The sequence below is a fragment of the Corapipo altera genome, unplaced genomic scaffold (assembly GCF_003945725.1).
Source record: "Corapipo altera isolate COAL_440 unplaced genomic scaffold, ASM394572v1 96, whole genome shotgun sequence".
Taxonomy (NCBI): Eukaryota; Metazoa; Chordata; class Aves; order Passeriformes; family Pipridae; genus Corapipo; species Corapipo altera.
Window position 1 is genome coordinate 453,632 of NW_020884962.1, and position 15,004 is coordinate 468,635.

The following is a 15,004-nucleotide window of genomic DNA, read 5'->3' on the forward strand; positions in this document are numbered from 1 at the left end:
TTTGGAGAGGCGAAAACTCGATGTCGTTGCCGTCGGAGCCCCCGAGTCGAGTCTGTGCCTGCAAAGCTCGGCTCGGAGGAGGCAGCGGGGAGGATTTTCCTTCCCTTCCCCTGTCTCAGCCCCCGGAGGCCCAGACAAAAAAGGAACAGCATGTCTTTGAGCCCGGCCGAGGTGGGCATTGTGCGAGTTTCAGACGGGGGACTTCATGGAGCGGAGTGGACACAAAGGCGTGTCTGAGTTCCCGAATCCCAGACGGTGTGATCTGCATTTTAATAGAAGACAAAAATCAATTAAACAATCTTTGGAAAATCCTCCTTCCTAGCTCGAGGGCTTCGGCTGGTTCTGGTTTATTGCAGCTTTTATTTCTCCTGCATCCTGAGGGTAAAATTTGCTGCTTTTCCCCCCCCCCCCTCCCCTCCATTGGTGTTTTTGGTTTTATTTGGATTCTCACGGAGAACACGGGGTGTCTTTTCCCTGGAACTGCAGCGGGTTTCTGGTGCAGCTGTTTGGCTTTGAAGGCTGATTTTTTTACACATGGCCACCTTAAAGAGTGGCAGCAGCAATCTAATAAAACCCTGAAGTGAAATGTTTGAGGACTCTCATCCCCATTTAGGTTTTTCACACACGGGGGAGAGATTTCCCCATAAATCCAGTGGGAAGAATAACTTTATTTTAAGGCTTCCAGCAAAAATCCTCCTGTGTTAATGTGGATTTGCTGTTGAGTGTTTTCATATTTTTAGTGTTTCATCCGAAGATTTATGATTATTATTATTATTGTTGTTGTTATTATTATTGTTTTTACAGCTGCAATTTTTTGCTTGGGAGGGACCTTGGAGAAGAAATGAGTTTTCTGCCCTCCCTGGTGTGACTTTAGGTGTAGACACAGGTGTGCCCTGTGGGATGTGAAGCTCCTGGGCTGTTGCCTTCATCCCCCCCTCCCCGAGGAGCTTCTGGAGGAGGAGGAGGAGGAGAGGTCAGAGTGGGTTTTGACATCAGGAAGGACAATTGCTGTCAGGGTGTCTAGACAGACCTGATAAGGATATTAGAGGCTCACAAAGAGCAGCATTGTGGAGGGGTCAGGGAATCGGTCACACATGTTGGGTTTGCTGTATTTGTCAGGTAGACAGGGCTGGGGGGGGGAAGAAGTTGTTGGGGGGTGAAGGAAGGGAGGGGGGACTACAAATATCTTCATTATGGAGCTCTGGGTTTGGTTAAAACCGAGCTGTGGGTTGGTAAAGTTAAGGTTTAATTGTCTGGAGAGGAGGTGCTGGTGCATCTTCCTCCTGTCCATGCTGTTTTCTTTTTCAACCAGTAAAACTTTCCACCCCCAGATTCAGCCTTAGGAGCTGTTTGGCTCCTGATCCTTCAGGAGCATCACTTCTTGTTAAGAGAGGTGGTGATGAATCCCGAGCAATTAACACCCCTAAAGAGGGTTTATTCTCCTGACTGGGGTTTGAACACTCTCATTTGTAAACTCCTAGTTTTACAAACACTTCCCCCTGTAAACCAGGGAAGGGTTTGAAGGCAGATTTGTTGTAAAGGAGCTGTGATGAACCATCACTTCCATCCATCTCTGGTAATGAATGTCTGAGTGTGCCAGACACTAATCAATACAGCAAGGCTTTAATATCAGCCTTGCCCTCAGAGCCAGAGCCAGTGATTTATCATTGTTGCTCCTATCTGCTGGCCTGTGAAAAGTCTCACTCTTGCCTTTCTGGGTGTTTTACTTAATCTTAAATCTTGTTACACCGCCATGGTTTTGTCCCTACAAGTGTAAAAGGTGGGGTGTTTTTTTTCCCCTCTGTAAAAATACCACTCTTGCTGATAACACGGAAAAATGATACTAAAGCACTGCTCGTGTTTATATAGAGGAGGGGTAGGATGGTGTGGCAGTTTGAGCCACATTAGAAATCTAAAATCCAATTTCCAGGCTCCCCCCCCACCCCTTCCCACCTTTGGGGGAGGCCAAAACCTCAAATTCTTTCGTCTGCCTTTAATTTTTAATTTTTAACCTCGGGAGGAACACGAGGTTTGAAGTGAAAACAGCTGATCTGCACTCCTTGGCCTGAAGTTTGCAAGCAGGAAAAATAAAAGCCCGAGAATTGCTTCAAAGAGCAGCTCGTGGCTCTTGATCAGCAAACCTGAACCTGAATTAGAGGTAACTTGGTCTTCCAGGAATATTTTGAGGCGCCCTTTGATGGTTTGGTGGCTCTTTGTTGCTGTTTCTGCCTCAGAACCATGAGAACAACTGCAGGGGTTGGTGAGACGCAGGCCTGGAGATGAGGTGTGAGAGCACGTGGCTCCTGCTGCCCTCAGAGAGGAGGAGGCACCTGGAGAATCATGGAATCATGGAATGGTCTGGCTTGGAAGGGACCTTAAAGCTCATCCAGTTCCATGGGCAGGGATGTTTAAGGTCCTGCTGGAAAAGTGCCTCCTGGCATAGCCTGGCTCCTAAATTTTGGGCTCAGCTGATGATTTAGTTTGTGAGCATTTTTCCCTCAGACCTCAGGCCGTGTGGGTTTGTCCTGGAGTTCTTGGAAATTTGGGTTTGGTGGCTCTGAAAGGTTCAGTTCCGTGGTACCAGATGAAAAAACGTCCAACTGGAGCTTTGCTGGTGGGACTGGAGTGTCCCCAGAGGCCAAAGAAGAGCGTGGGAGAAGCTTCCAGAACCAAGGGGAGCTCCCAGTGTTGGGATCAAACAGTGCTTTCCAGTCAGGATTGCTGGGAGGAAAGAAACCACCCTTCTCTCTGGTTTTAAAGTCTTTGCAAGGTATCCAACTGACACTTTGTGTTTTAAAGGGTTTAAAGGAAATTGGCTCCGTTGATTGCCAGGATATTTGAGATGTTTTCATGTCACAGAGGCAGAAATAATTCACTATGTGAGTTGAGTCACCAGTGCTGTCACCCAGCCCTGAGAGCTCTTTATCTGATGACAAATGTGAATTTACTCTCCAGGCCAGCATGGATGATGGATCTGATCCTTCCAGTTCTGCCTTTTCCACAGAGTCACCCCTTGGAAAAAAAAAAAAAAAAAAAAAAAAAAAAGCAGGGATTATGACTTTCTACCTCTATAAATAACCGAGCCAGTCTTTCCTTGGAGTGTGGGTGTTGCTGATAACTATTGTCAGTTAAATGTTGATGTCTTTGTTCACACACATCAGAGCCCAACAAACGGTCCTGTGGGTGGAACTGTTAACACAGGTGGAGAGATGCCTTTGTTGTTCCCATTATGGTTTGGGGTTTGGTTTTTTTTTCACAGTTTTAGCTGTAAACTCCCTCCAGGTGCTGTTTACAAGTTTATACAACCCGGTGTAAACTGATGTCGGTCTCTCGCTCTGCCATTAAACCTTCCAGAAGGAAAATCCTGTGCTCATCTCCTGTCTGACCACCTTGGTTTTTTGTTGCTTTCCCGGTGTCTTTAGGAGCTGGAGAAGCTGGGCCTGAGGGATGACGTGGATCTGCACGTCTACGAGGTTCCTGTTGAATACCAGACAGTGCAACGACTCATTCCTGCCCTGTGGAAGAAGCACAGCCCCCAAGTGAGTGAGTAAAGGCAGGAAAACCACCCAGCAAAGGGTTGAGACCTACAGTGAGCATCATGTGAAGTCCCAATTTTAATGTCTTCTCTCAGACCGGTGATCCCTGTGTGGATCTTTTCATCTTTTGTCGTGAGAACATGTGAATTTGGAGGGTTTTACAGCTCAGAGTGCTCCAGTTCCTGGGTGTGAAGAGGCCACTGCAAAGGGCTGTCTAGACAGCCCGTGGTTAGTCTGTGCCACCTGGGCTCCTCCAGCAGCTGTGAACGTGCCAGCGCTGGTTTTTACCCTGATTAAATCACAATTTGGGTCAGGAGGGGGTGAAACAAGGGTTGTGCTGTACTGAACCCCTGATAAAGTGCTTGATGCTCCTGGAAGAACTCCTGCAACAGCTCCAGCATGAACTGGGAATAGAATCGTGGAATCACAGGATGGTTTGGGTTGGAAGGGCCTTAAATGTCATCCAGTCCCACCCTCTGCCACAGGCAGGGACACCTCCCACTATCCCAGGTTGCTCCTTTGATCCAACCTGGCCTTGGACACTTCCAGGGATGGGGCAGCCACAACTTCTCTGGGCACCCTGTGCCAGGGCCTCCCCACCCTCCCAGGGAAGGATTTCTTCCCAGTATCCCATCTATCCCTGCCCTCACAGAATCATTTAGGTTGGAAAAACCCTCTGGGATCACAGAATCCAGCCTGTGACCAGTCACCACCTCGTCACCCACAGAACAGCTCTGAGTGCCCCATCCAGTGCCCTGGGCAGGAATCACGGATACCCGGAGTTTGGAAGGCTCCCACAAGGATCAGGCTGTTGGTTTCCCACCGTTTTGGGGTTGATCCAGCTCGTTTCTTTTCCCTTGCAGCTGGTGGTTCACGTGGGAGTGTCGGGCATGGCCACGACCGTCACCCTGGAGAAGTGTGGCCACAACGTGGGTTACAAAGGGTTGGACAACTGTCGGTTCTGCCCGGGCTCCCAGTGCTGCGTGGAGGGTGGTCCAGAGTGCATTGACTCCATCATTGACATGGACACAGTTTGCAAGAGGGTCTCAGCACTGGGGCTGGACGTGGCCGTCACCATCTCCAAGGACGCCGGCAGGTACGGGATGCCAGGGATCCATGGGGGCAGTTTGTGGAGTCATGGAATCCTGGAATGGGTTGGGTTGCAAGGGGGGTCTTGATCTCATCCAGTGCCACCCCCTGCCACGGGCAGGGACACCTTCCACTAGCCCAGGTTGCTCCAACCTGGCCTTGGACACTCCCAGGGATGGGGCAGCCACAGCTTCTCTGGGAATTCCATCCCAGTCCCTCTCCACCCTCACAGGGAGGAATTCCTTCCCAGTATCCCCTCTGGCAGCAGGAAACCATTCCCCCTTGCCCTGTCCCTCCATCCCTTGTCCAAAATCCCTCTCCAGCTCTCCTGGAACCCCTTTAGGCCCTGGAAATTTGGTCACGTCTTAACACCATCATATCACCACGTTCATGGAATCAGAGAATCCCAGAGTGGTTTGGGTTGGAAGGGACTTTAAAGCCCATCCAGTCCCACCCCCCTGCCATGGGCAGGGACATCTTCCACTATCCAAGTTTCTCCCAGTGCTGTCCAGCCTTGCCTTGGACACTTCCAGGGATCCAGGGGCAGCCACAACCTCATGTGAACATGTCCCGTGTGTTCCCTTCGTGCTCAGCTCTTGAGGCCCCTAAAATCCATACACTTGTCATGGAATCACAAGGTTGGAAAAGCCCTCAAAGATCATCAATTCCACCCATTCCCCCAGCACTGCCAAGGCCACCACGTGTCTCCAAGTGCCACATCCACGTGGCTTTTGAGGTCTCCCACACCTCACTTCTCACAGGGTTGGCAACACCCCCTATTTTTTGGTGGTCACCCAACCATCAGGGATATAAAAAACCAGTTCTTCATGGGGTTTTTTTTGTCTTAGATTTAATTAGAACAATCCCAGACTCACAATTCCAGGCTCGTATTTCGCTTTATCCCACTAAATCCCGGGATGTCGCCGCTGTTGTGTTGATCCACAAACGGCTCGTCCTGGGCTGTATTTGTGTGATTTTTTGGGGTAAATAATCCCTCTTTTTGCATTTCAGGTACCTCTGTGACTTCACTTACTACACCTCCTTGTACCAGAGCCGTGGCAGGTCGGCGTTTGTCCACGTTCCTCCGCTGGGAAAACCGTATTCCGCGGAACAGCTGGGCCGGGCCCTCCAGGCCATCATAGAGGAAATGCTGGATCTCTTGGAGCACTCCGAGGACAAAATCAACTGTCAGCACGAACACTGAGCGTGGGCAGGGAGGCCATCCTGCTATTGCACTTCCGAAATTTTCCCTGTTGCTGAAGTACTGAGGGAAAAAAAAAAAAACAAAACAAGAAAAACCAACAAAACCCGGGGCTGAGACGTTCCAGACCCAGAATTGGAGATTCCCAAAAAAAACCCCGAACAAACAACGACAACAACAAAAAAAAGGAAAATTCCTCTTCTAGAAATGGACTTTTTTTTTTTTTTTTGTCCGAATCTGTGAGTTTCAGCCTCGGCAACAAAGGATTCAAACTCTCTTCTTTCAAGACACCTCGTTCCTGAGTGACTGAAGTGTGTGTGTGCTGGGAGCTTCCCTGTCAGCCAGGTGATGGAATCCGGCACGGATATGGGAAGTTCCTCACCTGGACTTGGCCTTCAGGTGCAGGGAATGGATAACCCAGCCCTCTACTGGCTTGTCTTTGAGTTGAAAGGTTTGCTTTCAGTCAGTTTTGGGGTTTCTTTCCCCCCTCCCCTCCCTCTCTCTTTGACCCAAATTAGAAGGTAAAAGTACACCTGGAAAGAGTTGGAATGGCATGGGACTGCCTTGGAGAAGAGTTTGGTGGGGGTTGAGGAGTCTCCAATTGCTTTGCTGAAATGGGGAATTATTTTAGGCACTGACTCCTCACCCCACACCCTCCAAACATCAGTGATGTGCTGGTTAAGCGTAGCTGCAAGTAGAAGGGCTGTGTTTGGGTTCCTTTTGCCTGGAGCAGGATTTGGGGTTTTTTGGGGCCAAACTCTCGCCAAATATTCCCAAACATCTTCTTCTTTTTTTTCCCTGGCTCCCTCTTGGCCACCTTCCTCCCTCAAGTCAACCTCAAGTGGACCTCCTGCACCGAACACCTCTGCTCCTGAGTGTCCAAAATGAACCATCAGTGGTTAAAGAGCTTTGCTAAAGGCCACTTTTCCCATGGGAGATCCTTATCCCAGCCTCTTGGTGCTCCCTGTTGGGTTTTAAGGCAAAGGTTGAGTAATTTATAACTTCCTTAGTTACAAATTTTTCCCCCCTCATTCCAGTGATGTTTAACCCAAATCCCGAGTCGCCGCCTCTGGTTTAGGGGAGGCATCAAAATACAGATTAAAAGACGTCCTGTCAAATCTAATCCCAAACCTCCAACCTCTTCCCACCGCCTGGAAAGCCGAGGCAGTGGTTTGAAAACAAGGAATTTTGCTTTGGGTGAGGATTCCAGGCTCTTTCATAGTGTCTCTTCCCCCCTCCTCTCCCAGTGGGAGGCTCCGAAGTGCTGCTGCTTGTGTGGACTTTCCCAGGAATTCTCTTTTGGGGAAGGGCACAGGCAGGATCCAGGCAGGACTTGAAAAGTGGGTGATGCCTGCTGGTCACGTGTGGAGATTTTGCTGCCAAATCACGAGATTCCAACAAAAACCAGAGGATGTTGCAGCAGGAACAGACTCCAAATTGGTGGTTGAGGACCAGTCGAGCTCCTCAAGGAGCCTTTTAAATGAAAGAAGTCTGTGATTTGAATTAATACTTTTACAAATATATATATATATATATAAACCAACTTTTTGAAACGTTTTAAACCCCCTTATTTTAGTTTTTCCAATGCTGACTGGCTCTGTTTTAGTATCTCTCAGTGAGAGCTGCCCTGGACTTGCTGTTTGCCAGGAAAAAATAGGATGGCAAAGGACAAAACCACTCCTTGTAACCCTCAAGAGAGAGAGGACAAAGACTTTTCCAGATGCAAGAACTCTCAAGGGGGCACCTGTGGATGAAGAGTTTTGGGTAGACCCAGGGAAATTCCCTCTGTTTTCCCTCTCCAGGCTCAATCAAAGGAATTCTCCTTCCAATGGAAATATTCTTCCCCTTCAAATCCGAGGTAGCACTTGTCAGACTTTTCTGATTAGTAATTTATTCTATTTAATATTTTGCTGAAATCTTCGTGGTTTGATGCATTTTATTTTTATTTTTTTTGGTGATTAGTTGAGCTACTTATCCTGTAGTTTTATCCCTTTGTTGGTGGGAATTTTTCCTCCTGGGGGTTTCTTAGCTGCTAAACTTTGGGAAGGAGGAGTATCCACGTATTCCAGGAGCTTTGGTGATGGACTAATTCCCAGTTAAACTATTTAATTTTCCCTGTAATGTAGTTGTGGATAAAATGGGAGTGGAGGATCAACAGATTAGTGAGGCGACAACAGAATTCCAAGCGTGGAATTGGAGCAGGAGCGGGAAGGGCTGGTTGGAGCTGAGCTGGGTGGGCTCTGTGGGGGATCAGTGGGATCCAGGTGAGGTGTTCCCTGTCTATCCATGTCTCCTGGGTGTTCCCACACCCTTTGGAGCCTCGGAGATCCCACTGGTGGCTCCAAATCCGCCGGCAGGGAGCACAGACAGCAGCAGTTCCGTGGGAAGAGCTTCCCACACATCCTGTTCAACACCTATAAATATTCCTGGTTTGGGTGCTCTCTGCTATTCCAGGGGAAAATCCGGAGCCAGTTTCCGTGCCTGCTGCTGTCTGAGGACCACAGTGCTTGGCCTTGGATGTGTCAGTGTTAAAATCCCATTTTTTTTTTTTGGAAATGGTTCGCTCCGAGCTCTGCTCTTCTGAAGCTCCACGGGATCATGATGTTCCTTTAGGAAACATAATTTATTTTATACTCCTTTTTTTAGGGTTTTTTTTTTGAGAATTAGTCCTGAGGTTGTGTTTGTAAAGGGTGTCATGGTCATAGAGAAATTTCCTGTAGCGAAAACTTGGGGAAAAAAATGTCATTAAACTAATTTTATGTCATCTGACCTAAATTAAATACTATTTTTTTTCTGGGAGAGGGTGGGGGATTTCAAAGCTTTTTTTTTTTTTGTTGAATTCACCAAGCTTTTCCTCTAGGTGCATATATTTTTCTTTGGGAAATAGGATGTCCAAACTGATGCAGAGCTTCAAAAAGCCGATGGTTTGTGTAATCCTATATTTCCTCCCTCTTCCAGCTCCTCAGTAAATAAGGATTTGCTAATTTGCACTGACTGGGAGACCTGTTGCCAAGCCCAAAAAAAACCCCTTCGTGCCAGTGAGTGAAAGTGTAGGGAATTCAGCTGGAGTTGTTCATCCCCCTGTGACTTGGAAAATGGGAGAGCTGGTGGAATTTCAGGATCGTGCGACTGCAAAATTGGGGATACAGAGAAATGAAGGCTGAGGGTATTCGGTGTGGAAGAGAGAATTTAGGGAGGTTCCACTGGATGGGGGTCTGATGTCATTTGTCTGGGACTGGCCAACGTGTTGGGGAGGTTTGGGATGGCAGTTGGATTGTTCCGGTCGTTCAACGCTGCCGAGGATTTTGAGGAACTCCAGGTGCTCCTGAACATCTTAATTTGGTGGTGCTGCTGTCAGGAGGTGAATTAAACGTGAGGATCTGCTTTATAACCACGGGGGGAAAAGGGAATTGTGAGCTTGGAAGGTTCTTTTCCTTAAGGATTCATGTGGGACTTGATGATCCTTATGGATCCCTCCCAACCTGAGCGATCCTGGATGTGGTCACAGGGGTTTTTTTTACCTGGTGCAGAAGCTGTTTGTGATCTTTTGGAGAGAATCTCAAAACCTGGCAGCAGTTCACCTTATCTGGAGTATCCCTCAGCCTGGTTGTTTCCTCCCAGACGTGGGAGAAGGTGGGAAAAGGATGGAAAAGGTCGGGAAGAGGGTTCGAGGTGTCGAGTGGGGTTGTGACATGAGCAGCCAAGAACTGCTGAGCTTCCAGAGTCCTTCCAGGAGGGACCTGGCTGGGGGTGTTCAGAGTTTCACAAAAACCTGAACTTGTTTGCTCTTCTTTCACCCCGAAAAGGAGGGAATTTTTGGGATAAATGCTTCCTTGGAGGACGGTGGAGGTGGTGCTTTGGTTGGAAAGCTCAGCCCGAAGGAGTTGGGGGATTCCCACAGCAGGAAAAGATTCCTTGAACCAGAGCTCTGAGCTAAGATTGGAATTATCATCTCTGTAGGGTTTGTGCTGCAGAAAATCAGGTGGAAAAAAGGGACTTTGTGTCCCAACTCACCTGGAATCAGGTGTAGATCTAGCATCCAACCTCTCAAGCAGGCAATATTTAACCCCAAAGGGGATTATTCCAGGTTTTTATTCTGGAATAAAAACCCAGGAGCTTCCAGGCCTGCACAGACAGCACAGGCTCCCAGTGTTGTTGGTTTTGGTAAGGGAAAGCCTAAAAAAAAAGTTTAAAATCCACTGAAGTTTCTCAAACAATCTTGAGTTGAGTTGGAACTGGGGGATCTTTGAGGTCCCTTCCAACCCAAACCATCCTGGAATTCTCTGACCCGTTGCCCTCGTGGGTGGATTTTTTATTTTTATTTTTGTGTGTGTGAGAGGGAGAAAAGGAATTGCAGGAGGAGGAGGGGGAGGAACTTCTTCAAACCAAAAAAAAAATGGGAAAACCCTGAAAATGAGGAACTCTGTGACTCCCCACTGCCAAAGCTGCAGCAGCAACGACGCTCTGGCCGTGGTGGTTTCCTGGTTTAATTGGTTGTGACTCGGGAATCTTTTTGAATTTCTCCCGGATTTCTCACTCCCAGCAGGTTCCCAGACACAGCTGCTGCAGGAGGGAGTGGTGGTGTCTGAAAACTGCCTGAAAATCAGGATATTTAGACATAAAAAGTACTCAGTGTGGGGCTTTTCTTAATTCAGATTTCGCCCCCCCTCCCTACTGCAGATAAAACCATCAGGATTAATTTGTACAGATCCTTTCCCAAAGTAACTTCCTCCCTTTTATCTCCTTCCCTTTAATACTTCATCCAATAATATTTTAATGATTTTAATGTTATTTTAACGATAGGAATTTCAGAGTTGCAAAGGCTCTTTATAACTTTATTGACTTGGATAAACCCCCCCCCCTTTGTTGATACCATAAATACTCGTCTTGATGTAGATGGATTTGTTATTTTTGCACCAGAATCCCTAATTTTTTGCAGTATAAAGTGCACTTTTTCTTAAAAAAAAAAATACAAAAAACTTGTATTCCTGTCTGATGAGTGTCTTATGTGCTGAAAGTGATATTCTGCCAAAGCTCCAAAGCTGAGGATGTTGTTAATTCTTCGAGGTATTAATTGGAACCTGAGACCTGCTTCTGCTCAGTCTTGTTTTGAGACAAAAGCAGAGAAGGAAATGCCTCCCCAGGGACAGGAATTAAAGATGGGGAACGAAAAACTATCACTGCCCTTAAAACAAAAACTCTGTGGTACTTAAATCCTTAACTACAAACCTTCAGGTTTTTCTATTGCACCAGCTTCTTAAATCACAAATGTTTACTTTTCGATGATCAGGGAGTGCCTTGTCCTGTGCTGGGAAGCAGAAGGGTGGGGATGGAGATGGGTTAAATCCCCCGAGGTGGGGGGGGGGGAAAACTGCTGGATTGGTGGTTCCTGAGGATGCCCTTTGGAGGTGGAGCTCTCCAGGTTTGCTGACACACCCACAGGGACCTGACCAAGGGAAGGAGAGGAGGATTCGCTGCTTCCTTCTCACTTTTGGCTCGGGGTTGGCCCAATTCCTGAGGTGTTTTTTTTTTTTTTCCCCTGTGTCTCCTGTTGTGAAACCCACGGTGTCTGTCTGGGTGTATCTCAGGTGTTCTTCCCGCCTCGTGCTTGTCAGGACTCCTGGAGCAACAATTCCAACCCCCTCGGGGCTCCCGTTCTCTCCGTGTATTCTTGCAGTGCCTTGTAAACCCCAACCCCCCCCCCCCCGTGTGTCACGAAGGGCTGTGTTGTGAGGGACCAGCAATGTGCTCTCAGCTTGTACTGCCAGACTGGACTTTGTAACTGAGGATTTAAACCTGTGTTTCAAAGGAAATAAAGAGTTTAACTCTGACTCCACCGTGGTTTTTTAACCCTGGTTGTTTTTCGAGGTTACAAACCTCTTCCCCCCGTCCCACCCTAAACCACGTCCACGCGTCCTTTAAACCCCTCCACGGGGGTGGAAGTGCTTTGCTGGCTGTTTGAAGGGTTCCATCCCTGGCCCTGCTGCCCCTGGGCCTGACTGGGAGCAAACTGGGGTGGCTGGGAGGGCTGGTGCCACCAGATGGTGCTGCCATGCAGGCACGTTGTGCTTGGTGTCACCCCAGAGTGGGACAGCAGGGGGTTGGGAGGGGGGTGACCCCCTGCACAGATCCAGGTTGGTCCAGGACATGGGGAAGGTGCAACACCTGGATGGCTCCAGCTTGATCCAGGAGAGCCAGAGGGTGCAACACCTCCACAGATCCAGCCTGATCTGGGATGTGGTGCTGGATCCTGGAAGCAGGATCCTGGATGGCTCCTGGTTGATCCAGGGCAGCCAGAGGGTGCAACACTGCCACAGATCCAGCCTGATATGGGATGTGGTGCTGGAACCTGGATCCTGGATGGCTCCTGATCAATCCAGGACAGGTGGAGAGTGCAATACCTCCACAGATCCAGCCTGATCTGGGATGTGGTCCTGGAACCTGGATCCTGGAACCAGAGTCCTGGAACCAGGATCCTGGATGGCTCCTGGTCAATCCAGGACAGGTGGAGAGTGCAACACCTCCACAAATCCAGCTTGATCTGGGATGTGGTGCTGGATCCTGGATCCTGGAAGCAGGATCCTGGATGGCTCCTGGTTGATCCAGGGCAGCCAGAGGGTGCAACACCTTCACAGATCCAGGTTAATCCAGGACTTGAGGAGGATCCAATCTCTCCACAGCTCCAAGGTGGTCCTGGGGGCTTCTCCTGGTCCTGACTCTCCTGGTGTTGCAGAGATGGCAGGAAAAGGTGATGGTTTGTGCCTGGAGGGGGGGATCAGAAAGGAAAACATCCTGGTTCTTCTGGAATCTCTGCTTTTCCTCTGTCTTTTTCACGGAAATGTTGTTGTGGTTTTTTTTTTCCTGAGCTGCCACAGTGATCTTGCCAGGTTCTCCAGCCTTTTCTGGGAGACAGAGCTTTTATTCCCCCCACCAACACCCAGCACGTGCTGGAACACAGGGAATTTGGGATCTCCCTCCCAGATGAGCCAGGACTGGAGCTCCCTGATGACATCACTCCCCTTTTAATTCCCTTTATAAGGTGACAAACGTTTCCTGCACGGTGCTCCCAGGGGTGATTTCATGTTTCGGGCATGTCATGTTTTGGGCATGTCATGTGTCCATGAGGTCATTTTGCAAACAACTCCCTGGAGGGACAGATCCAAGGTTTTGCCGGTGCTGAGGAGGCTCATCGTGGAGCATCCCACTGGGATTTCTTGGTGGAGATCCAGAGATTCACGGAGGAGATGCCTTTGGTGGACTGGCCCCTCGTAGATCTTAATTCTTTCCTTTAACATCCTGCTCTGCTCCCCCTCTCTTCCAGCCTTCCAAACCCTTCCTAAACGAGGTGGGAATTTTGGGCAGCATCCATCTGGCAGGCTGCTCCCTCCCCGTGGTTTCCCAGCTTGCAAATCAAAGCTGAGCTCAGGCAAAGGTGCCCGGGGAGAGCCCACCCTCTCCTGCAGCCGCTGCTCCCCGGAGCTTCCAGCGGAGCTTCCAGCGGCCTGGGATCTGGGGCAGGGGAATGGCTGGAATTTCCTGCCTGCTCCCAGCAGCCCTCTCTGCCTCCAGTGGGGCATGTACAGACAGGTTCCCAGGGCATGTCCAAGGGCAAATCCAAGGGCAAATCCCAAGCAGGTCCCAGGACGTGTCCCAGCGCTAATCCCAGGGCAGATCCCAAGCAGCTCCCAGGGCAGGTCTCAGGGCATAAGCCAGGACATGTCCCAGAGCAAATCCCAGGGCAGATCTCAAGCATGTCCTAGAGCAAATTCCAGGTTAGATCCCAAGACGTGTCCTAGGACAGGTCCTAAGCAGGTCCCAGGACATACCAGTGCAAATCCCATGGCAGATCCCAAGCAGGTCCCAGGACATGTCCTAGGACATGTTCCACAGGGCAAATCTCAAGCAGGTCCCAGGGCATGTCCAAGGGCAAATCCCAAGCAGGTCCCAGGACATGTCCCAGAGCAAATGCCAGGACAGGTACCAGAGTAAATCCCAGGACAGATCCCAAGCAGGTCCCAGGGCAGGTCCCAGAGCAAATCCCAGGACAGGTCCCAGAGTAAATCCCAGGGCAGGTCCAGGACATGCCCCAGCACGTCCCAGAGCAGGATTCGCTGCCTCTCCCGCCCTGGGATGGGCTCCTGGGGATGAAAAGCCTCCCAGCACAGCCGAGAATTCCCAGTATGAGCTTCCCACCGCAGGGATGATGCTCTGCCTGCCAATTCCCCCATTCCAAGGGCTCCTCACCGTGGCTTCCAACCGCGCTTCCCTTTCCCCGCTGCCGGGTGGTCCCACCTGGATCCAGCCTTCCAGGGGATACACAGGGACGTTCTCCACCAACCTCTGCTGCAGGGTGGGATTTTCTTGGCCAGCTCCCAACCAGCCTGGGGGGGGAGAAAATCCCTTCTTGCTGCTCCTCTCCAGCTGCTTCCCGCTGCTGTGGATGCTCCATGCGGGAGCAACGTGCCCTGTGTACACAACCCTTTCCCGAGTCATGCTCCGGTGACTAATTCCCTCCTGACAGGCACGTGGAGCCTGGTCCGTGTTTGGGATCACAAATAAATCCGTTTGTTTCTGCTGGAGGTCGGACTCACGGCAACTTCGTGGAATTCTCCCTCACCTTCCACCCTCATTCCTCATCCAAAGCTGTGCCTTGTGTTTCAAAAAAAACCCCATCTGGGCTCTTAAAATCCTACAGGTTTAAGGTTGTCCTTCCCTTGGAGCATCTTCCTTGGTAAAAGAGATGCTGTTCTGGGATGTGCCCAGGTTGGATTTGATTTCCTCCATCTATTTTTCCCATCACTTAAAAAAAAAAACCCAAACCAAACATCCAGACCCTTCAGTTTTAAGGAGCTTTCTGGGTTAACCTTCCCTTTTTTCCATGTCCTAAGGGTTTCCTTAGTAAAAGAGATGCTGCTCTGGGACGTGCCCACACTAGATTTGATTTCCTTCATCTATTTTTCCCATCACTTAAAAAAAAAACCCCAAACCAAACATCCAGACCCTTAAAATCCTTCAGTTTTAAGGAGATTTCTGAGTTGTCCTTCCCTTGTAGCATCTCCCAAGGGTTTCCCTGGGAAAGGAGATGCTGCTCTGGGATGTGCCCAGGTTGGATTATGTTCCTTTCATCCGTTTTTCCCATCTGCTCCCTGTTGGAAAAATTTTTGGAGGAAGGATTTAG

The 15,004-nt window shown here is 49.4% G+C and overlaps 1 protein-coding gene across 3 annotated transcripts in view; it reads left to right on the top strand.

Annotated features, from left to right (window-relative positions):
- The window catches only part of PGPEP1 (pyroglutamyl-peptidase I), a 17,029-nt gene extending 5,372 nt beyond the window's left edge, over positions 1-11,657 (top strand). For 2 of the 3 annotated variants that reach the window (XM_027664309.1, XM_027664308.1), the window contains exons 3-5: positions 3,423-3,539; positions 4,400-4,632; positions 5,637-11,657. In XM_027664309.1, the coding sequence (XP_027520110.1) occupies positions 4,427-4,632; positions 5,637-5,829 (399 nt within the window). In that variant the 5' untranslated portion in view covers positions 3,423-3,539; positions 4,400-4,426 and the 3' untranslated portion in view covers positions 5,830-11,657. Of the gene's footprint in view, positions 1-3,422; positions 3,544-4,399; positions 4,633-5,636 lie in introns of all 3 variants that reach the window. The other variant, XM_027664310.1, reaches the window with a different exon arrangement.
- Positions 11,658-15,004: the final 3,347 nt, after the last annotated feature.